This window comes from Caretta caretta, chromosome 9 (genome assembly GCF_965140235.1).
Source record: "Caretta caretta isolate rCarCar2 chromosome 9, rCarCar1.hap1, whole genome shotgun sequence".
NCBI classification, from domain to species: Eukaryota; Metazoa; Chordata; order Testudines; family Cheloniidae; genus Caretta; species Caretta caretta.
Genome location: NC_134214.1, coordinates 5,365,580 through 5,389,749, shown reverse-complemented (window position 1 = coordinate 5,389,749; position 24,170 = coordinate 5,365,580). Strand labels below are relative to the sequence as shown.

Here is a 24,170-nt window from a genome sequence, read left to right as displayed (position 1 = left end):
TACCCTTACAAACACCACTGTGCAGCGGGTTCTGTAGGTGCCTGTAGTATTAGGGGGAGGGGTAGCTCAGTGGTTTGAGCTTTGGCCTGCTAAACTCAGGGTTGTGAGTCCAATCTTTGAGGGGCCATTTAGGGATCTGGGGCAAAAATTGGGGATTGGTCCTGCTTTGAGCAGGAGGTTGGACTAGATGACCTCCTGAGGTCCCTTCCAGCCCTGATAGTCTAGGATTCTATTTTCAAATAAAGATCCCGCCCGCAATGATATTTGCAAGGGAAGGTTGTGGATCAGGAAAACTCCAGCCAGCAGCACTTCTGGGTCCTCATCGTTGTCCCCGGTCCCAGGCATCACCAACACAAGAGAGGAATGAGATCCAAAATGTGCATCTGTAGCTCAGAGCAACTGCATGGATTAGCAAGAGAGTGGAATCATAGGAACCTATCCTGGATATACATGGGTGTGTGGAGAGAGAGTAGATGGGGGACAGGCAATGTTTCCTCATGGCTACAGAAGGGTCCAAGCCACAGGATTTGGATCCATTATTTCACATGGGTGTTTGGATTTATCAGCTGAATGGGTCCCAAGACTCCAAAGATTGAATCGGGATCCAGGTCCGAGGTCCACCAAAGTTCAAAGGCTGGGAATGAGCTTCCTGGGCTTGTATGGGATCAGAAGTGGAAATCATAGAATCATAGAATATCAGGGTTGGAAGGGACCTCAGGAGGTCATCTAGTCCAACCCCCTGCTCAAAGCAGGACCAATCCCCAACTAAATCATCCCAGCACGCCCAGCCTAGTCACAGGCTGGATGTACTGGAAAGCTTAGGACAGAGTCCACACCCACGAGATTGCAACTGTGATTTTGAAGCAAAAAAGCTCAGGTCAACCTTCAAAATGTAGGGGCCTTCTTTGAGCTGCACAACTTCCCAGAGCCTTCTGAAGCTCCTCCATCCATAACCAACAAAACCTACCTCGGTCCTCTGGTCAGCCACCAGAGTGTTTCTTCACACAATGCACAGTCAACCTGTGGAACTCTTTGCCAGAGGATGTTTTGAAGGCCAAGACTATAACAGGGTTCAAAAAAGAACTAGATAAATTCATGGATGATACGTCCATCAATGGCTATTAGCCAGGATGGGCAGGTATGGTGTCCCTAGCCTCTGTTCGCCAGAAGCTGGGAATGGACGACAGGGGATGGATCACTTGATGATTTCCTGTTCTGTTCATTGCCTCTGGGGCACCTGGCACTGGCCAATGTCGGCAGACAGGATACTGGGCTAGATGGACCTTTGGTCTGACCCAGTGTGGCCATTCTTATGTTCTCTCCTCAAGTGTGTGCTTGGTCGATAGATGGTGATAGGGGCTAAGGGTCAAGGTTCAAAGAGTCCCACAAGGTTTTCAGGCCAGGCTGCCATTGCTCTCAGTGTGAGTAGAACATTGTGCAATGGCAGGAAAGGTAACCCCTTATCTCCTTTTACAGAACTCTTCGAGACGTCCTGGGTGGTCGTTGCCAAGTGAGGGAGACTGGCTGACTTCCCCCACCCTTCCCTCTGCTCTGCTCTGCTCTGGGATAGGTGGCAGCCAGTTCAATGCATTGGAGCATACAGGAAACTGTCAGTGTTTGAGGACCGGTACTTCGTTTTCGTAGAGGCGTTAAACTGGACGGTTCTGAATGTACTGCCCTGGAGGCTGAAGTCCTCCCTTTGTCACAGATCAACTCCAGCTTGGTGCATGCTTCCCCCACACTGCCCCATGTGCCTCCACGCTGACCGGGCCGGTGTGATGGGGTGTGCAAACCCTGTATCAGACTGGAAGGGATGGTGAAGTGGTTATGGGCTCACCCCGCCCTGCCCGGCCATACCTGCATGGCCTGTCAGGAGTGGCGTGAGAGCTCAGCAGGAGGCTACTCTGGGGCGAGGACAGACCTCAAGTCTCCAGCTCTGAAGGAGAGGCCTGATGGAAGGCAGGGGCTGCTCCCATAACCACAGACTGTCCAGGCCCCATGAGAGGAGAGCCAGGCTATAAACAATCACCTCAAGACCCTTTCTGGTGGCCGCGCAGAGGACATTGAGATAGACTGTGGCTAGCCCAAGACTGCCTGAAGGAAGAGAGGCTGGGGGCTCGTCTGGGACTTGTTTGTTTCATTTTTTCTCTCTGCCTCTAACCTCGGTGGGGGTGAACTCCAGAGGAGCTCAGCCGGAGGGCTGGGTTTCCGTCTTTGGGCCGGTGATGTTAACATCCACGACCTGGACGATGAGAGCCCAAGAGAGGACGTGACCCTGGTGCACCCCAAAGGGGAGCTGCAGGGGGACCAGGCCCCTGACAGACCACCTAGAGGGGACAGAGGGGAGTTCACTCTCCACGCTGACACTGCCAACATTAGGGTGCTAGCTACTGCCTTTTGGGGTGGTGTTTTTCTTAATGCACACACTTCTCTGCTAGGAACTGGGTGGACCAGTGGTGTGCCCTCTGCATGTGCAACGCATGCCCCAGGACTGGCTGTGCACTCCTGTCTGCTCCCCAAGTGTGCACAGAAGATGCTAGAAGAAAATGGCGTTCTCCGCACAGCATAACCTTGCGTGCGCCGTAGGTGCAAGGTCGTGCTGCATGGAGGACACCATTTTGCATACAAGTGTAGAACTGCGCGCCTGCCTAAATGTGCCACTGTATGCCACTGGGGTGGACTCTGCCAGTTCATTTAACACTGGCCACTGTCAGATGATAATGCCTTTCGGTTACTTCTGACCTGGGCTGGATCAGAACCGATGACCTTGAGGTCAAAGGCTCCTTACCCTGGCATTAATTTTTTAATCTTGAACATTTCACACAGCTGATCATTCGGAGGAACGTTACCGTTCCTTTCTAGCTTCAACTGCAGCACAAGAGTGAGCCTGGACTGCCAGCCTGGTACCACCCAGCGTTCTCAAACCCTGGGATGCAGCTATTCCTGTTCTGTAAGATCCAACAGTGGATGACATGAGAGCAGGGACATTTGGGTTTAAGCAATCTATACATTCCTGACATGGACACCAGGAAGCTAATTCAAAAGGCAGACATTAGTGATGAGAGCCATAGCTGTGCATGCTGGAGAAAAGAAGTCAGTGGTTTGCAGGAAAAAATTGATTGTGATGAAGGTGTAAATAGTGCATTTCATTAGCTTGATTTCAGAGACAGGGGAACTGGGTCAGAAGACAAAGAAGTGATCTGAGGCCTGGTCTACACTGCAAAGTTAGGTTGACATAAGTCGCCTTGCGCGGACCTATTTGTGCAAGAGTCTCCACTCAAATTTGTCTCTGGCTGACATAAGCGCCCCACGATGGTGATGAAGTAAAACTACTTCCTTGAACGGCGCTGACCCCAGCTTGGCGAGCACCTTACCAGCTCTCCCTTGTGTGCAAGCAGCCAGGATGCATGTGCACAGGCGATGTACTAACTTCGGCACTGTACACCGACGCAACTTGTGTCGACCAAAGTCTGTAGCGTAGACGTGGTCTGAGTCTTCACACATTCTTTCAAAGGGAACTTTTTCTTTTTGAGGTTTGCAAAAAATATTTGGCCAACTTTTCTAATTTGTTTGATTTGTCTCTGCATTGTCTCGTTCTGGGTAGAGACAGGACCACACCAAAGCCCTGGTTTTGGACACCCCCAAAACTGGCAAGAAATTCAGATCTGTATTCAGATTTTACAAACGGTCCTTATGTCTATAATGGGCAGAGTAACCACATCCATCCGCCCAGCTCCAGACATCCCCCAGACTTGGACAAGTCCAGATTCACACCAGAACTCGGCAGCTGGCTCCCTGCAGCCGTGAGTAGAAGTGAAGGAGCGGAATGATCACAACAAAGACTGTCTGCTGAGAGCTTGACCCAGATTTTGTGGATGAAAGAAGTTCTGAGAAGGTCTTAATCGGTACCTGAACCTTTCCATATCCCCCCCACCCATTGCTAATAGCTTTTGGGCTTGATCCAGCTCCCAGCAAAGTTAACTGGAGCCTTCCCACAGATGTCAACGGGCATTGGATCAGGCCCTTAATGACTGGCTGAAGATTTTCTCAGATGAGCCAGGCTAGGGCTTGCTTGGCTGTCTGAGACGTGAGAAGGTCAAACAGCTTGGAAATCCAATTACATTAGTAAGTCACTCAAGGAAAAAAATAAACAGGCAACCTGTGGCATTGGGCACAAACCCTGTTCCATTTAGGAGAAAGAGCCAACCTGGTTTTGCAGAGGTATAATTAATAGCCACCCTGGCTGGTGAGGTGCCTCTGAGCAGCGGATTGCACTCTGTGAGCCTGGCATAGTAGTTCCATATAGCGTTCAGTGGTCGGGGGGAGGGTTTCTTACTTTTGCAGATGGGGATCTTGTTGCTCCATGTTCCGTCCTTCAGACACTCGATCTGGAAGGAGTCACTCTCCACGTTATCCTGGGCAGAAGGGACAAGCGAAAACCATTATCCATGCAGCCAAAGGACCTCCCCCTCCCACTGCAAAGACTCATCTTCCCAATGGCCTGACCGGGCCAGCTATCCACCGTAAAGAGACGTTGCTCACTGGGCAAGCCAGTAACAAAGAGAGTTTCCTCTTCATTAAGAACCCCTCCGTTTATTGAGTTTGAAAGAAAATTAGAAAACAAATGTGTTTCTTTCCAAATATGTCGGCAGTGGGCGCAGTATTAGAACCTAGCCAGGAGGATGGAGCAGCCTATCATAGGGTATTAGTGTACTGGGACATAGGAGTGATGCTAGAGATGGATTATATAAAGAGAGAGGTCATTTTATGAAGCCTCAGGGATGGGGTAGGTAGAGCCGAGGATGGCTCAGCACTGATTCAGAGGTAAGAGTTCCACCTACTGATTCATCAGCATTTTCTTCAGTCACCAGCTACTCCGTGAAGGTCACCTACCAAAGGACCAGCCCTGCTTGGCTTGGGAGAGCGTAGCAGGAAATCACAGACAGAGCAGCACCCCAGGTGCCTCCGTCTCTTGGGGAGACGCCAAGCCTCGCGTCTGGCTTATTTGCAAGTAGTTAGTTTGCTGGCGAGGGCGAGAGGTTTAGCTGGTGGTTGGGGGACATGCTGTATTCTCTCTCCTCCCACTTCTTTAGTGGCTAGTTTGTGGCTCTAAGTGTATCGGGCCCTTGTGGATAGTTCTTGCTCCGGGAGAGTTGGATGGGCTTTTGTTTGATTAATTTCTCCAGAGCACGGCTGCAGCCTCCTTTGGCAGCGACGCCCATCCCGGGATAGTTTCAGAGCGTTTAGGGCTGAAGGGACCATCCGATCATCTAGCCTGACCTCCTGTGCTTTGGCTCATTACCATAGAACATTGTAGGCGTCCTTAAATACGGACATGCCTCTGGCTCGAATGCCAGACAGGTGGAGCGCCCCCCAGTGGCCCCAGGTTTCCTCTGGTGGAGGAGAGGAGAGAATCTGGCCCAGCGCCCTGAACGCTCACATCAAAGCCAGTGGCTCTGGTACCTTTAGCACGTTGTAGCCGGTGTTGCAGCTGATGACCACCTGGTCCTTAAAAGTGTACTTGGCCTGCGAGGGCTCGATTTTCCCGTTGATTGGCGGCTGCACCAGTGGGCACGGGTTCCCTTTGAGGGGGGAGAGGGGAACAAAGAAAGACCATGCTGACCGACTGGCGAGGGTGCGTGAGGGTGGCGCCCCAACCAATGGAGGCTGCTCCGAATTCCAGGGCCCACAGCTGTTTATTAGGGTAATAGTTCCCACCAATTCTCACTGGGCCAGATCTGCAGGCAGAGGGGCATGTCACGGGGGGCACAGAGACTGTTGCTTCCTATGGGGTTGCCTTTGGAATCCCCCCCGAGGTGTCTTGCCTGCTTACTGGCCTGGCTATTTTCGAACATAGCTGTGTATTTTGGATGAAACGAGGACCGATGACTGCACACTTAGCATAGACATCCTGTTCCTCCCAGTGGCCCCAGGCCTGGCACTGCTGCTGTGAGTGGCAGGTACATCAAGGTGGTTTCCAAGTGGCAAAAATATTTGATAGCGAGGTCGGTCAGTCAGTGAGGTCGCCCCTGTAGCTAAGCTGATGCCCGGGGTGAGCTGGCGTGCTGTGCTGTGCCGGCAATGTGATTGGCCCACCGGGCACCAGGCTGTGACTGATCCATCCAGCTGGGAGGTCAGGGCAAGCCAATGGGGGAAGCAAGGAACCCAGCTGTGGGGTGGCGTGACACAAGCACTGATTAGGATGGGCTCAGTGACCTCTCCTGGGCAGCACCGTGCAGAAGAGGAGGGTTAGGGTGGGGGGTGAAGGCTGGGGAAGAGCTGGTGTTGGAGAAAGCCTGAGTCCCGGAGTGGAGGGAGCAGGGAATTCCCCAGCGGGAGCTGTGCAGCGAGACAGGCTTCGGCGCTGCCCAGCAAACACTTCCCCGCCGCTAGCCTAGCAGAGCTGCTGCCTTTACAACCCCTCAGAGACACACCCAAGGTCAGGTCCCCCAGGGGGCCACCCCGTGCAAGGCTGCGCCCCTGGGTGGGGTGCCAGTAGCAGAAACTGACCCTGGGAACCTCTGGATCCAAAAGCATAAGCCTCTCCTAAGCTCAGACCACTACCTAGCTGTATTAGCCCAGGCTGCCGCCACCTGTTTCTGCGGGCCTGGGGGACAGAGTGCTGCGCGGAATGTGGACGGGTTACACCTACAGGCCAGCAGGCTCCTGCATGCCAGTCCGGGCTGCGCTGCCGGGCAGGCTGCACACAGGCTTCAAACTGTTACCCAGGCCTGGCTCAGGACCGCTGTGGCAATGGCACAGAGCAGCATTATTAAGGGAGGGCACGCTGTGAAACTAAAAAGGCAGCCCATTTAGCCTGCAGCGTTAACCTGTGGAACTCGCTGCCGCAGGATGTTAGTGAGGTAAATAAAGAGCTTGGTAAGGTCCAAAAAAGAGGGGGTGATGCTTGTATGAATAGCAGTAGCATGTGCAGTGACCTTGACTAGTGAGGATCATGGGAGATCCCTGTCCCCATGTTTGAGGGCACAGCCATGCTCAGGGAGAAGTCCCCGTCCAAAGAACAGGATTGCTCAGTTAAATTACTTATGCAAGATCTATCCCATCTCTTGCCTGAAGTCTCTGGCCTTGGCCATCGTCAGAGACAGGATTCTAGACCAGGTGGAGCCTTGGTGTCTATGTGCAGGGTCCAGCCCCCTGTGCACGGTGAAGGGAAGAAGCCAGAGCAGTTACCGATTGCTGTGTAGGATAACTTCCACCCTTGGTTCTCTCCTGAGCTGTCGCTGTGGAACAGGATCTGAACGCTATTGCTTTGGGTTTCAAGACGTCCTGGGGATTTTTCCCCACAGAAAGGGCCAAACTCCTTCCGACCAGCTTTAATCTGCCAGAGCAACAAGAGGAGATGGTGCAGAGAGTTAGGATCCACTGGGGGCTCACTACGCACTGAGGCTGGTGTGTGGGTATCACTACACCCTGAGGCTGGCGCGTGGGTCTCTCTATGCCCTGAGGCCTTGCCAATATAAATATGTCTTAGACCCTCTGTGAAAGGCTTTGGGGGAGGGGAACAAGAAGGGGCACCTCTCACTGGTCTCCAGTGAATGTTTGCCCAAATCTCAAAGGCTTCTCAAGGTCACACACAAGCTGGGATCGCCATGAGATGCTCAGGACTGACCCAGCCATGGTGCTACGTGATAGCTCAGGAATGGGGTGCACTGGCAAAGCAAGGGGTGCGAGGGCACCAGTGCTGGACTAGCAGGGGGTGCTGCAAATAGGGGGTGAGCTGGGGCTCTGTTCGTACTCGGAATGGCATGAGGAAGTTTGCCTGAGTAAAACCTGAGCAAATCTTCAGTGGTGGGCTTTTAGTTTTGCAGGCAGGGCTTAAATTCAGCTGGAGCTGTCCGGAGCGGAGCTGCGGTAAATATTCAGCCCTGCTGTAAGCAGGCTCTGCTCCCACTGGCTGTACTCACTTAGGCCTGGGTCGCGGGTGGTCTGATGAGCTAGGAGTTGAGGTAACGTGGGGGGAGTCATGCGCAGAGATCTCCCAGAGCTGGGGCCAGCCCAGCCAGCTCACCTTGATGTAATCGTAGGGGCAGGACACCTCCGGGTGGTCCTCAATGTCGAAGCTGTCTTCGAACTGCAGGCTGATGAGGAAGCCTTCCTCCAACTCGATGCGGTACAGGCAGTCGGAGCTCTTGGGATAGGGGCTGGGGAAGTCGGCGCTGGTGATCACCCCACTTCTCTGGGTGAAGAGGTTGCTGCTGCACTCCACTGAAAGGCACACGGGAACCCTGAGCAACCGGCCTCTCCGGGCTAGACCCTGGGTCCCGGAAGGAGCCCAGGGTTAAAATCTGGCCTGCTGTCCCAGCGTTGTCTCCTATTCCTAGCCCTGGGCAATCTCCCCTCAGAACACCTCCACCTGACTGAGCTGACAGGGAGCCTCTGGACCGGATCCTGATCTCACGCACACCCGCACCCACCAGGAGTGGGGCCACCGATGCCAGTGGAGTTATGCTGGTGTGAGCCAGAAGGGAATCGGGCCCAACGCTGCTGAGAGGACAAGTGCTGGCCGCAGGGGAGATCCACTGGGATCCGGGGAAGGACATCTCCATCCCCAGGCTGCTCAGCTGTTACAGCCCCCATCGCTGCTCCGACCCTCACCCATGCCCGGGAGGATTGGCTGGTGGATCTGTGTCATTGTGGATCCACTGGCCCTTCCCTGCCATAGCCCCCTGCAGGCTGCTCGGGTGCAGGGAGCCCCCTTACAGATGTGCTCAGAACAAGCATGCTGAGCCCTTCCGGTGCAGGAATCTGCACCGGCCAGTCCTAATGCATTCTTTGGGCCAAGGTCAGTCTTTATTTTGGTGTCGCACAAGCCAAGAGCAGAGGTGAACCGGCCACACTGCCACACTGGCCGACTGCACCCACTTGGGCACTCTGAGCAGAGAGTGCATGGCCAGCGTGCTCCCCAAGTCCCAGCTGGGGGGTGGGCAGGGAAAGCAGACACAGGCCAGGGAGGGCAGATTTGCCCTAAGGGCTAAAGATCCAAGTGTGGCAGAGAGCGCGGCATGATCTGTCCCAGCTGCCTGATGTCTCTGGCAGAGCCCGGAGCTGGGCCGTACCTTTGCAGGTCCTGTTGTCAGAGTGCAGGATGTAGCCAAATCGGCAGGAGCAGTAGTACCCCCCGATGTAATTGTGGCAGTTGTGGTCGCAGGCCAGCTCCTCATCGCTCTTTTCCAGGCACTCGTCCACATCTGCAGGGGAGCAAGAGTTGAGCAGAGCCTTAGAAAGACAGGCATCAAGACAGGAGCACCCCCCACTCCTCCCGGCACTGCTCCTGAGGGGGCGTTTAGACACAGGCAACAAGGAGGAGCTAGGATGCACTCGGACCAAATGGCGACGAAGTTTTGGTCCATATTTCATGGCTCATCCGTAATGGGCTGAAGCAAAAGCCCACATCTGACCATCCCATGATGGGTTAACACGGGGCTGACTGGTGTGAGAAAAGGAGGAGCTGGCCTGCCATGGCAATCCGTACACCTGCCCCACCGCGTAGGGGGTGGGGGGCGTAGAGTTATGATCCTACAGCCTGACACACCCAACCGTCCAGCAGCAAGCGAGGGTTTTGTTTGCAATAGCAACTCACTATCTATCAATGGAGTGCCCCCGCAGGGCAGAAATTCGACTGCTGGGACCGGGGCCCTAGGGCTGTGTTTTCTGTGCGTTACAAGGGTCATGCTTAGTCTGTTCCCTCCGTCTCCCAGTGCTCAGATCACTTTGTGTTGCCTTCTAAACACTTAGGGCCAGATTCTGCTCTCAGCTACACTGGCATCATTCTGGAGTAACTGCATGATGTCACTCTGGTGTAAGAATCCCTCAAAGCAGCAATAAATGGTAGATGGAACGGTTTCCCTTAAAAGTCTTCTCCACCTCACCAAAATGGCAGCTGAGATGCAAGGGTAGATTAAGGGGTCTGAAGCCTGGTCCCCAAAATTGAGGGCTGAGGGCAGGATAATCTCACTGGGGATTCCTTTGAGTATGAGAGGGAAAGGTGATGCTGGGCCAGTCTTGGAGTGTAGGAGCTGGGCTGGTATATCAGCCTGAAGCCCCGATTCCCAGAATCTGGGGGCACTTTGGGGAGTGACAGACACTGACCTGACAATCTGCAGTTACTCTGTGGCAACCTGCCTGGAACTTGGAGGGAGGAGTAGAGGTTGCAGTGGGGGAAGAGTTAGAAAGAGACGCCACCAAGTCAGTCTGTGTGCACATGGCTGGAATGCTAACTGCAGTTGGAGCATCTCTGTAAATAGTTCTCCTAATAAAGAGCCAGTTTAGGTTTAGAAACATGAAGTCCTCTCATGTTATTACCCAGCCCATGGTGCACGCAACAGACTTTGCCACTGCAGGGGTCAAGACTAAATCAGAAGAGGATAAATAAAAGAGAATGATGGAGAGCCAGGGTGGGAGGAGAGAGGACTGGTATGCTGTCCAGCAGGGGATCTCAAGCTTGTTCATAGTGCGCACCACATCTTAATACAGAGATTGTCTCCTGGACACCTCTCCTCTCATTGGCAAACTCCCAGACCACCTCACCTGCCATTCACAATGCCGTAACATCTCTACAGAAAGTGTTCTCATTGAAAGCAACACTAGGAAAAAATGTGAGTCTCTTTAACGGTCTTTGATGCAATTCAGTGGCTGGGAACAGGGAAGAGAAACCAGCACCATGTGCCCAGCCAACTCTCCACATGCCACCAGCAAGTGCCCTGCAGACTGCGGTTTGGGCAGCCTCTGCTGTGTGCCAACATGTCATGGCAGTGGGCATCACACATCCTTCTGCACCCCCCTGAAAATGTCTCAATTTGCCAAGCACTCCTTTGGGATTGCTTGAGCTTCAGTGGAAGTCACCCCCGGCTCTGCTAATACTCAGCACTTTCCACGGTGACCATAGGCCCTGCACTGCTAACAGCTGATGGAAATTCTCTTTGTTCAAGAAGCAGGGGCCTGTGCGTTTGGAGCGGAAGGATCTGAACTCTACCCCTCTCGAGCCATGAAGTTCTGCATCATCCTCAGAGCCTTGGAGTCCTAAGGGGCTATAGGTTTGTAGCAGTATCATAGTGTACCTGCTACTTCACTGCAAAGGAGCTACTTACCCACTGCTGTGTAATGGGCGTCAAAGCCAGTGAAGCGCTCCTCATTGGAGAAGTCGGATCTGAACGTGAGGCCCATGTAAGAACTTGGAGACAAGACCACCTGCTGCCCGGGGGCCTGCTCTGTGTCTGTCGTCTCCCTGCCACAGAAAGTTGCCAAGACTTGGTCTTCAGCCTCAACCTATTAAAAGCCAAAGAAAGACTCCGTTAACACAAGGCATGGCTGGAGACGCACCAGTCTGCTCAGCTGCTCAGCCAGCGTGGTGCACGGTATTCACAATTGACACTCTACTCATAGGAAAGGGCTCAGGGCACCAAAGGCATCAACGAGGAGACTGACTTGGTGTGGAAGAGCTTCCAGTGAGGTCTCTAGCCAATCCTGTATCATGTCAAGTTAGATTTCTTCCTAAACCACCCATTTAATAGACACTAAGACCCAAAGGTCCCACCATGATCAGCCAGTGAGACGCCCCCTACACAGCACAAGCCACAGGACTTCACCCAGTAATTTCTGTAGTGAAGACAATTTTTCTCCCCGGCTGGGTAAGTAAACACCGCTGAACCCAGTAACGTGCAGTTGAACATTGAGTAAGGCATCTCCAAGTGATGAAGACCAGATGAGCTTGGAAGCACTTCAACGCTGGCATCTTTGCAACAGCTCTTGGTAGCTTGCCCCACTGCCCAGGCCCATCTTGCAGCTACATAACTATTTAACTTACATTCCTATTTAACTTACATTCTGTTTGCTGCAGCTTAGGCTGCGAGTCAAGTGCCATCTATCATGTGACCACTTGAAATGGTTCAGCAGGTTGTCTTAATTACCAGTGCTTAGGAACAGCTGAGGAATGACTCTCTCATGAGGTATGAAAAAAATAGTTTCCAGAGGGTTATGATTTTTATTTAAAAAGATATATCTGCATTTTAGCTGATAAAGAGCTAGCGAGAAATGTCAGATCGACGCTGCTGAAGACTGAAGCTTCCTCTTTAGCTGCACAGCGTTTGGATGAACTTCCATTCACCCCCAACCCTGCTAGTGTACCAGAGAACGGAGAGAGAGCCCACTCCCCACGAGCCATTTGATTCTAACCTCTCTGCGGAGCCTGACATCCGGATGCCACTTACACATTTATGCTGGAGGCACCTACTCACTTAGAAGCAGACAGAAAAACCAACACTCCCTTCTCGATGGTTGCCAAAGAGCCACCAGATTGAAAGGTGCCAGATTTACATCCCTAAAGACTGAAGTCTTCTGCTTAACCACCTACCAGGCCCTGTGCTGGCAAGGATGCTGCAGACTTCCCCCATTCGCTGTCCCACCCATAGAGATCATGGCCATGCATCTTTCATGATATCGTTGCAGCAAAAGCCAGCTGCCTGGGGTTAAGAAGAAGATTCCTCTTCTTCTTAACCCCAGGTTGTTGTATAAGTGTCCCCTATGGATGTTTGAAACCTCAGCTGGTACTGGCCACTCTCACGGACAGCATTAGCTGGGCCATTGATCTGATGCAATGTGGTAATTCCTCTGTCCCTAAGACGCAACATCGAAGCGACATAACGCGACATCAGCTTGACATACACATGCAGGGTCAGGGACACTGCTGTGTGTTCTATTCCTGGACAGAAATCAAGGGGTTATTTCCGTGTCTTCCGAGCGAAAGCTTGTCTCTCTCACCCACAGCAGTTGGCCCGCTAAAGATATTACCTCACCCAGCTGGTCAGGCAGAAGGAGACATCCAAAAGACCTGGTAATATCAGCTACACATAGAGAAAAGGGGAGGTGAGTCTGCTTTGGGAGAGTGGGGAATCAGGACAGACTGTGGAGGAGAGAATGTGAAGGTTAACTTAGAGCCCAGGTGTGCAATTTCTATTCACAGCTGTTTGCCTCTGGAAGGTTCCCCCCGCCCATCTCCTGCCTCCATGCTGACCAGCTCCACAGCCCCAGCCTCACCTTTCTCTGCACTTAGTTCTCGGAGCCTCTTCAGAACCCCAGGAGATGGCCAGTGACCGTGTAAACAGGCCGAGTAACAGGGCGACAAGGGAACTCCAATCAGCAAATTCGAGGAGGCCATCAAGGAGAGGGAGGCCCAGCATTTAGATTGTGTTAAAAAAAACAAACCACCCCAAACATTTCTACAGGCTTATTTTTAAAAATGGAATTGAGAAGCGTTTGGGGGATTGTTGGGATGTCCCTTCCCCGGCAGTGCTGGAGACCCAATCACAACTGGTTTTGTCCTATGAAGGAGATCCAGAAAGTGAAACTGACTAGGAACTGAAGTGAAACTGACCAGCCTAGTTTTATGTCTCAGCTGAGCAAAGTGTGATAAGTAACTGAACTGCATCAGGAGCCTGTGGAATTGCATTCACTTTGAACATCTGAAAGAGAAATTAGGAACAGGGGCAGGGAGATTTTTTAAATAATCAGATGGGACCAAGTACCCCACCACCACCCCAGCCCAGTCTCCAGTCTTTCTCCTCTGAATTAGCATGCCTGTGTTCTTGCATGCTAAACTCCTGGGACCTATGTGGTATGCACAGAGATGATTAGAACCTACAGCAATAGGACAATGCCATTTCACAACGACTCCCGGGGTTTCGAAATTTGTTTTCATTAGGCATCAGAACAAAACCAAAATCCTTTGAACATTTTTCGCGAAATGGAATTGGGTCAGAATGGCACTTGCCCCCTCCCTCTCTGCTCAGAAATAAACCAAGAGCATTGGACCTCAAAACCATTCTAATGAAAAGATCATTGGAACCCATATGTCTCTCCAAAACATTTCAGCTTTGATGAAACAGCCTATTTCAGTGAAATTTCATTTAGCTGAATATGTTCAGCCAGCTCTATTTCATATATAAGTGATTATTACTGTTATTATTTATTCATAGTGTGGTAGCACATAGGCACCCCAGTCCTTGACCAGGACCCCACTGTGCAAGGTGCGGTACAAACACAGAACAGAAATGACCCGCCCTGCCTCGCAGAGCTGACAGCCTAAGTATACTGATGGATACAGGCAGAGAGAGGTGACCAAGGCCACAGTGCAACAATACTGGTCAATGTCAGAGGGAGTGATCTCAGTCCACCAGCTGCCTAACCGCCAAGAGGTTTGTTGTCGGTGTCGTGGCAAAGGAGAGATGACTCTTGTGTTCTGCTCTAGCTCTGCCTCTGATCTCGGGTAAATCGCTCTGTGCCTCTTCGTCCTGCTCATAAAATGGAGCTAATTCCTGACTCCCAGTGGGACGGGGAGGCTAAATTCATTTATGTTTGCTAAAGGCACTGGGGTCAAGTTTTCTAATGCACCTGAAATGACTTCGGAGCCTGGGTTCCCAATTTCAAAAGGCTTAGATGCCCAAGTCCCACTGAAAGTCCTGCAGGTGACTTTTGAAAATGGAACTTTAGATGCTTTTGAAAATGTTCCCCTTTGTGATCTCTCCACGGAAGGGGGACAAATGAATCATTTAAAATTATTGTCAGTTCAGGATGTCAGTAGGCTGGTATTGTTTAATACCCCGGGGATCCGCGTCTGAATAAGGTCTCATACGCCTTTGCTGGAGTTCACTGGCGCTGGAGGTACAATTTCCATCTTGGGCAGACATCCGTGTGTGAGCTCTGCGGGAAGGGGCTAGCCACCCAGAGTACGTCCCTGGGATCTTGGCTGGGGTGGCTGCCCGTGCAGATCAGAGTGACACTGCTATTTTTAGTATGCTAGCTCCATCAGGCTGGTGGGAGTACGCGTACCCATGCTGGGAATGACGCTGCCAGACCCTCAGTGAAAACCAGCGTGGGTGCAGATTGCCTGCTGTACAGAGCAGAGAGAGACCCCACATAAATGCCGCTGCAGTCAGCCCATCTTGGTCCGTTGCTGTGGTGTTGTGTTGTCAGCTTGTCCCCTCCCTCGGCTCCTAGCTCCATGCTGGCCTGGGCATTGTAACCTCCTCCAGCTGCTGTTTGCAGCACCCTGCCTGCGTTCCTATGAGGAGATTTGAATAGGAAGAGCCCCCCTGCTTTCCCCCACTGGGGGAGGGGGTGGTGGAGGAATGCTGCTTTCCCAGCTTGTGCCAGCCCTGCTCCTTTTCATGCCAAGTGAATTCTATTAAGGGGAGGACTAAAGAAGCCGTCCCTCATTGCCAGAGGATGGATCAGCACTGCGGCTGCCCTGATCTTCCCATCTCCCTCCCTCTGGAGGGTTCTCTGGTCTTGGGGTTTGGAACGGCTGGCTCCCCATGTCCCACAGAGGAGAGGGCTCTGCATGCTGGTGGGTTTGGACGATCTGGACTGTCCTGGGAATGTGAGGATGGGCGGCCAAGTGACTGAGCTCCTGTTTCTGTTGGGATACGGACGGGGTGGGTGTGACACAGGGGCCTGCACCAACAAAATGAAGGGGTCTGGGAGTGTGACAGGTGTGAGAGAGAGGCGAGTGAGTGTGTGAGGAGTGTGTGTGTGCGAGGGAGGGGAATGAGTGTGTGCGGCAATTGTGTGTGTGTGTATTTGCAGACATCAGGGGAATGGGCACGTGGGGGGTTGTGAGTTGGACAGGGCTATGTTTGTACGAGTGAGGAGGGTGCGTGTGGAAACTGTGAGCATGACGGGCAGGAGCTTTCAAGGTGTTCCTAAAGCTCTCGCTAGCATGCAGAGCTGCAAAATCTTTCCTCCTCACCTCGTACCAGGCCTGCAACCCAGCACCTGGGGGAGGTGCCAGGCTCACAGTGGCGGCTGGGTGGCGAGCTTGGCCTGGAATCCGTTCCCCTGACAGCTCTGCCTGGCCATTTCTGTTGCCTCAAGGCAGCAGCAGCCCTGGGGACTCGTGCGATCCCCCTTCCTGGGCTGGAGGATTTCACTGTGGTGCTCCCTGGGCCCCAGCCTCACTTCTTGGAGCCCATGTCTAGCTCCTCCCCTCCAAATCCTGGGGTGCAGGGAGCCCCTGTGGCAGCCTGTCTCTTGGCTCACTGGGGACGTAGGCCCCACGTACAGCCCACCCTTTCTGCCATGCAGTGGCACGGGTTCAGTTGGGCCAGAGCCCCCAGAGAAAGGGGGCAGCATTTGGACCACAACAGTTTTAGAATTTGGATTAAATGAAGGACAAATATGTAAAGGCGGAGCCGATCTACAACCCTGGCTCGATTTAACCCAGACTCCAGGCACAGACCCCCCTGCTCACAGCACCAGGGCACATATCGTATCACATTACGGTGAGCAGTTCTCCGCTGGCGTCGGGTCCGACGGATCCAGTGCAAACGCCAGCTGCAGACAGGGCCGGCCGCACAAAGCAGAAAGCCATCTGTATGCTCCCTGTATGGTGCCTACAAGGCAGAGGCAGCATATGGAGAATGCTAGCTCCTGGAAAAAGCTCCGGCTGGTACAAAACGCAGCAGCCCATCTGCTTGTGGACACAAGTCACTGCGAAGGCATCAGCTGGGCACTTTGCTCTCTGCTCTGCCTCCCCAGGCCTCTGCCCCAGTACTCAGAGCCCTCTGTGGGATTGACCGTAGCTACCGGAGAGACACCACGCCCTCTGCAACTGTGATCTCCCACCACAGCTCCATTGGACTGGAACAACGAATCCGTCCGCCAGCAGTGGGAGGGTCACAAGCGTCAGAGACAGGAACCTTCCCAGGAGTTGGACGTAGACTGGGGAACTCCCTCCCACAAGGAGATGAGAACACCAGCTGAAATGTCAATTCAACACCTCCCCTCCCAACTGCCAGATTTAAACTGTGACTGAAGGTAGGTCTCCACCATTGGTTCTGAGCCCCAACTATCTTCAAAGCTTTGAGAGGTGTAGATCCACTGTTCTGGTCCTGATGCAGTGGAGAACCTGTCCTACATCCTTCAGATCTGACTTTCTGCTGAGACCGAGGGGGCTTGGGTCTCATGTCCCCGCTTGGCCTCATCTCTAATAACAAGAATCATCTTTGGTAATGTTGTGAGGACCCCACGGAACGTGTGGCTTATTTCATTCCAGAAGGCTGTACACGGTAAAAGCAGAGAAGCTCTGCAGACACTACTGAGTGTCCCTTTCCAATCTGTCGGGATCTCCCCTCCTGCTGTCATGTTCCCAGAGGGCCTTCAGCCCTGCCCTAGGATTGCTCTGCCTAATGAGCCGTTTAGATACATTACAAGTGGTATGTTTTGCTCTCCTCTGTCCAATTAGTGCATTCTTGGGAGGGCAAAGGAAGCAGTGATGGCTGCATTTCTTGACGGCCTGCTTTGTGCTGTTTTCCTGCTGCAGATATTTCCAGTGCTGAGCGGAAAGACAAATTCCATTTGGCGCTTACAAAATTCCATTAACTTGGGGATTTCAAAACAGATCTGCAAGGTGTCATTGCCCTGGTTATCCTTCCGCTGGTGCCGTACGAAGGGCAGGCTCTGTGCTCAACAAAACCATTGTAGCTCTGGCTAAGTCAAAGGAGCTACGGTGATTGAAACCAGCGGACGATCTGGCCTTGAATATGAAATCTGAGGGAGCAGGGGCTGCATCTCCTGATTCAGTGTGTGCCCAAGGAGACCTCATTTCTTTTGGACCCCGCAGCAATTGTCCAAGAAGAAAGGCCAGAGTAGACTCATAAATCATTACCCTCCTGATTGATCTGGGTGCAAATGGCTTTGAACTAAGAACGCGAGATTGACTGAATTGGAAAAGATAGTAAAGGGGCCAATGGCATTTGTTGTCCAACTTTTAAGAGGATTTAACATGCAATAGAGAGAATGTTACTGTTTTTTAAACCAGGATTAAGTTCAGCGTATTCTTGCAGTGAATTTCTCCACTGCAATTGATGTTTCCCGAAGGGACATATCTTCTCTAGTGAAAATGTTGACATAATGACCCCGGACAGGGAGACTCCAAACAAACAGCCGAGATTTAATTACCAGCCAGCTCTCTGGATGTAAATGATCTACGAAAAAGTATACAGTCCTCAGCAGCAGCAGCAAATATGAGCCAGGGAGTGTGACCTTTCTGTTTATTTTACTGCCAGAGGCCTGTCACCGCGCCATGTGCTGGAGGGGATGGAGTCCATCGCAGATAAAGCGTCGCAGATACCTTCAGCGAGGACGCTGGTCTTTTCTGCGAGCCCGGCTCTGCAGCTCTTACTCACGTTAAGTAGGTGGGCCTTGTCCTGTGGGAAAATGCCATCGCCCGGAAGGGTTCCAGATTCTGGCTCGATGTTTGTGTCTCTGTCCATAAAAACCTAGAAATGTCGGGCTGGAAGGGAGCTCGAGAGGTCATCTGGTTTGGTCCTGGGCACTGAGGCAGGACCAAGCATACCTAGACCATCCCTGACAGGTGTTTGTCCAGCCCATTCCTGAAAACCTCCAATGATGGGGATTCTACAGCCTTCCTGGGTCACCTGTTTCAGGACTTACCTACCCTAAGAGTTAGGAAGCGTTTAACTGCTGCTTAATGCGCTTGCTCACAGTTGTGATATCTCCTGCTCCTGCTTTGCCTGACTCCATGCTGACCCTCAGTTCCAATTCCTGACTTTGGCACTGACCCTGGGCTCTCGCATCTGGCCTCTCACTCCAGCTCTGAGCCTGGGCTCTGACTTCTGACTCCTGCTCTAGCCACTGGGCATGACCACCCACATCCCAATCACTGACATAAGAACGGCCATATTGGATCAGACCAATAGTCCATCTAGCCCAGTATCCTGTCTTCTGACAGTGGCTGGTGCCAGGTGTTTCAGAGGGAATGAACAGAACAGGGCAACTATCAAGTGATCCATCCCCTGTCGTCCACTCCCACTCTGGCAGTTGGAGGTTTAGGGACACCCAGAGCTTGGGGCTGTGTGCCTGGCCATCTTGGCTAAGGGCCATTGATGGACCTATCTTCCATGAACTCATCTATTCTTTTTTGAACCCGCTTATGCTTTTGGTCTTCACAGCATCCCCTGGCAATGAGTTCCACAGATTAACTGTGGGTTGTGTGAAGAAATACTTCCTTATGTTTATTTTAAACCTGCTGCCTGTTAATTTCATTGGGTGACTCCTAGTTCCTGTGTTATGTGAAGGGGTAAATAACACTTCCCTGTTCACTTTTCTCCACACCAGTCATTATTTTATAGACCTCTGTCATATGCCCCCTTAGTCGTGTCTTTTCCAAGCTGACCAGTCCCCGTCTTATTAATCTCTCTCACATGGAAGCTGTTCCACACCCCCAAACATTGTTGTTGCCCTTCTCTGTATGTTGTGCAATTCTAATATATCTTTTCTGAAAGGGGGTGACCAGAACTGCACGCAGTCTTCAAGGTGTGGGCGTACCATGGATTTATACAGAGGCATTATGATATTTTCTGTCTTATTATCTGTCCCTTTCCTGTTGGTTCCCAAAACATTCTGTTTGTTTTTTTACCGGCCACTGCACAGGGAGTAGAGGTTTTCAGAGAACTCTCCCTGATGACTCCAAGGTCTCTTTCTTGACACTCAGGCTGTTAAATCTGGAGTTTCCTGGTGAGCTGGCCAGGGATCACAGCTGCTGCACTAGCCCAGCAGGTGGGTTGAATGAAGATTCTAGGTTCATGTGCATCTTATGGGCCACGTTTTCTAAATTGTCCTTGAAAATATGCGTGTGATTGTGCAAAGCCGGTACTTATAGGCACTTTAGCTTGCAAATGTGCACATACAAATTAGGCAGTTAGGGACAAATCCACCATTAATGTGGAAGGACACAATTCCATGTCACCAGCAGTTCATTTAGCCCAGTTTAGGAAATGTTAAAAAGTACTCTGGGTCTCCCCCTATATACATACCCAGGTTCTCTGGACTGGCTGATCTGCGCTCGTTGCAAGCCCAGGCTGGCAGGAATGGAGAATGGGATGAGGGCAAAGATTTCCAAAGCTGGAGCCAGTAATAAAGACAGAGCAACTCTGTCTTACCTTGGCTGCTAAGGGTCTCAAGGGGTCATTCTGGCAGGGAGGGATTAATCCGATGCAGTGGTGTTCTGGCCATCCTCTTGACTGTACACTTAAGCTGGTGACCTACGTGAATAGGGGTGAGTGACACAGGACAGTGACTGTATGTCACTGGAGGATATTCCCAGGCTGTGGGAATTTTCACTATCTGGATTGGCCAGGAATACGGCCTTTTTGAATGTCATGAATCTGACCACACATTGCGATAAAGCTTCTCTAGGAATGTTGTCGATTACATCAATATCCAGTATATCCAGACGTTCCTTTGCAGTGGTCCAAGCACTGAGTGGAGGAATCCGTACATGGGACTCTCCAAACGCCATGCACAGCGCAGGGCCGGGGAAACAACCACTGATAAAGACAAATCTGCGGGGACCCTTTTATGGCAGCAAGTTGCAGTTCCATGGAAATGTGTACAGGACAGGGGCACTCACTGATGCTCTCAAGATGGCATCGTGTGGCTTGAGCGTAGCACAAGATGTATCCACTCTGCAGTGTTATACACACTTCTAAAACCATGCAACTGGGGCACCATTTGGCCTTTCCACAGTCCAGCCTGGCCTGTGGTCTTGCAATATACTTCACTGCAGATATCTCTCAAGAGCAGGGTCTCCACCAGTTCCTTCCTCTTCTTATGGGCTAGGGATGGCAAACCCAGAGTCTGTAGCGCAGCACCTCAAACAACATGAGGCTGACCCTTTGCAGCCCACGCCCTGAATGCAGCTGCAGTCCTCAGGGGGATCACGTCAGTATCACAACACAATGACAGGTTTCAGAGTAACAGCCGTGTTAGTCTGTCTTCGCAAAGAGAAAAGGAGTACTTGTGGCACCTTAGAGACTAACCAATTTATTTGAGCATGAGCTTTCGTGAGCTACAGCTCACTTCATCGGATGCATACCGTGGAAACTGCAGCAGACTTTATATATACAGAGAATATGAAACAATACCTCCTCCCACCCCACTGTCCTGCTGGTAATAGCTTATCTAAAGTGATCATCAGGTGGGCCATTTCCAGCACAAATCCAGGTTCTCTCACTCCCTCACCCCCCTCCAAAAACCACACACACAGACTCACTCTCCTGCTGGTAATAGCTTATCCAAAGTGACCACTCTCCCTACAATGTGCATGATAATCAAGGTGGGCCATTTCCAGCACAAATCCAGGTTTTCTCCCCCCACCCCCCCCCCCCCCCCCACCCCCATACACACACAAACTCACTCTCCTGCTGGTAATAGCTTATCTAAAGTGATCATCAAGTTGGGCCATTACCAGCACAAATCCAGGTTTTCTCACCCCCCCCCCCCCAAACTCACTCTCCTGCTGGTAATAGCCCATCCAAAGTGACCACTCTCTTCACAATGTAAATACTGGCTTCTTTCACGATGCCCCCTATTGAGCAGCTTCCCTGATCCAATGTGACTAACCACCTCTGTTTTCTCCTTCAGCTGCTCCTAAAAGCTCCCTTCTTTGGCTTGGCCTTTCCTGGCTAATCAGCCTCTCCTGCCTCTGCAACTAGTTGTGAATGCAAAATCTGCAGCCACTCGAGACACGGCTGATCTCAACAATGAAAAGTCTCCTGACTTTACCTTACAGTCACGCCCTCCCCTCTGTCGGTCAGTGTGACAGCACCACCCAGAAGTTCAGAGCTCCATTGTGTTGGGTGCTGCATGAACACACAGTATGGGCTTGTCTACATGGGGAAATTGATCAGAATAGCTCTCGCAGAATAAATTTGGTGAGTGCACAAGTTATTCCCAATCCAGAGTGACTTTTATTCTGGAATAGAGTGTTCACATGTGGAGCAATTCCAGAATAGCTAGACAAGCCCTCCGAGACTCTCCTTGTCCTGTCTACATTTATACACGATGCAACATGTGGGGGTTGCAAACTGAGCCCCTAATTCCAGAAAGCATTTAAGCACATGCTAAAATCTCACTGATATCAATGGGCCTTAAGTCCTAGCTTAAGTGATTTCCTGAATCAGTGCTGATGCAAAGACTGGGGAAGGAGGATGTGGGTTACATAGGCTTGTGATGTGCAGAGTGCGATGCAATCGACTCATTCAAGGGGTTCACTTTTAATTATAATAAAGAAATTACCAGATTAAAATCAATGTCAGGAATGTCTAACCTCAGCCCTGATCCTGCTATTAAATCCGCTGGGCTGACTCCTATGACAGAGATCCCTGCTGAGGGCATAAAACTGCAGGAACACGGGGCCTTAGGCTGAAATTTTCAAATCCAGGTACGGGCTTTTGGCAGAATCCCTCCCTCGAAAGGAATGGAAGTTGTGGGTCTAGATCCCCGAGTTAGATTTGAAAACCTCAGCCCAGCACAGTAAGCTCCTTGGGGATGAGGCTGTTTCTTCCCAATTTGCCTGTAAAGAGCCTCGAGGTGACATAAACAATGAATATCATTGACTCTCGTTCCAGTGAATCTCAAGCTGCCCTGCCTCCAGGTCTATTATCCTGAGCTGAGTGAAGCTGCTTGGTCTGGTTCGCAGGAGATCATGCCAACCTATTGTTATTTCGGAGTCACATCCCTGGGAGCTCCACTTTGATTTTCTGGGTCTGAGTGAGGTGAGAAATTCCACTGAAGTTGAGGCATTTCGCTTAGGGCTTGTCTACGCTTACTGAGGGATCAATGTGCGGTGATTGATGCATCGGAGGTCGATTTAGCAGGTCTTGACCTGCTAAATCAACCCCAGGTCACTCTCCCGTCGACTCCTTTACTTACTCCACCTGAACGAGAGGCGGAAGGGGAGTCGACGGGAGAGCGTCTCCCGTCAGTGTTGCCTAGTGTGGACCCCGCGGTAAGTAGATCTAAGTATATTGACTTCAGCTACATTATTCACATAGCTGAAGTTGTGTAACTTAGATGGACCCCCTCCCCCCCCCCCCGTAGTGTAGACAAGGCCTAAGTCTCAGGTGGAACTGTGCACAAAACCACCCCTGATCGGCACCGGTTCGCCTGGAACTGAGCCAGATTTTCCCAGGAGGACCACAATCCAATAACCGCATTCCCACTAAGTAGTACCTAGGCCTTACTCTAAAAAAAAGAACAGGAGTACTTGTGGCACCTTAGAGACTAACAAATTGATTTAGTCTGTAAGGTGCCACAAAGTACTCCTGTTCTTTTTGTGGACGCAGACTAACACGGCTGCTACTCTGAAACTAGGCCTTACTCTGTGAATAGTCCCAGTGTGGTGGAGGAAGCTGTCTGACTCGAATGCAGGGGGGGAAAGAGGCAGACCTGGGGTGGGAGAGCTTGGGACAGGACAGACCTGGGGTGAATCAGGATTTTGTAGGGCAAGAGGCTGTTGTCGGCCGTTGCAGAAGCTGGAAGGTGTGCAGCGAACGAGGCTGGGGCCAGTTGGAAGAGAAGGGACAGATTCATGCTGAACGCTGTGCTGGAGAATTGGAGTCTGTCCCTGCCTCTGCCATAGAGTCCCTGTGTGATACTGGGCAAGTCACTTAAACCAGCCTTTTCACAGGTGGCCATAGCTATGGGTTCCTCATTTTCTTGGTGCCTGACTTGAGAGGCTGGGGCCTGATTTATAGAAACGCTGGGCACTCACAGCTACAACTGAAGTCAATGCTCTGACCATATAAAGTGTGGTATAATGCTAAGTACTCTGAAAGCTCAGGTCCTAGGGGGCTCAAATCGGCCACCCCAAATTAGTGAAGACCTGTGACCTTAATGTCCCTGTGCACCACAGCTCCCCATTTGTAAAATGAGGATAATAGCACTGCCCTATCTCATAGGCAGGCTGGGAGAATAAACCCATTAATGTCTGTGAAGCACTTTGATATAAGCACCATGGAAAAACCCACAAGGAAATGAATTATTCTGTCTTCAGAGCAGAGTTGGATGGGGGCAGTAAGTGAGGGCCGGGGCCACCCACTGAACAATGAGGATAAAAGAAAAGAGAGAGTGAGCACCATCCATCCCGGGCACTGATTAAGGCAGGGATCCTCTGGAAAGAATAGTACGTGCTCATACAATTAAAGATGGTTTCATAATGCATATGTACAAGGGGGGGGGGGGCTGAATGAAGATTGCACAGGAGACTTTAATTCTGGTATCTCTTAGCTTCTGAGGGCTCGAGATTGCTCCCTTAACATTCCTGTCATGTTGTTGTGCATGTGTGTAATTTC

The 24,170-nt window shown here is 51.5% G+C and overlaps 1 protein-coding gene across 3 annotated transcripts in view; it reads right to left on the bottom strand.

Moving 5' to 3' along the window:
• Window positions 1-24,170, bottom strand: part of MASP1 (MBL associated serine protease 1) — a 70,387-nt gene that overhangs the window by 40,347 nt on the left and 5,870 nt on the right. For all 3 annotated transcript variants that reach the window (XM_048865492.2, XM_048865494.2, XM_048865493.2), the window contains exons 3-8: window positions 11,109-11,286; window positions 9,078-9,209; window positions 8,030-8,226; window positions 7,192-7,339; window positions 5,464-5,582; window positions 4,337-4,415 (exon numbers count right to left, since the gene is read on the bottom strand). In XM_048865492.2, coding sequence (XP_048721449.1) covers window positions 4,337-4,415; window positions 5,464-5,582; window positions 7,192-7,339; window positions 8,030-8,226; window positions 9,078-9,209; window positions 11,109-11,286 — 853 coding nt within the window. The remainder of the gene's footprint in view (window positions 1-4,336; window positions 4,416-5,463; window positions 5,583-7,191; window positions 7,340-8,029; window positions 8,227-9,077; window positions 9,210-11,108; window positions 11,287-24,170) is intronic.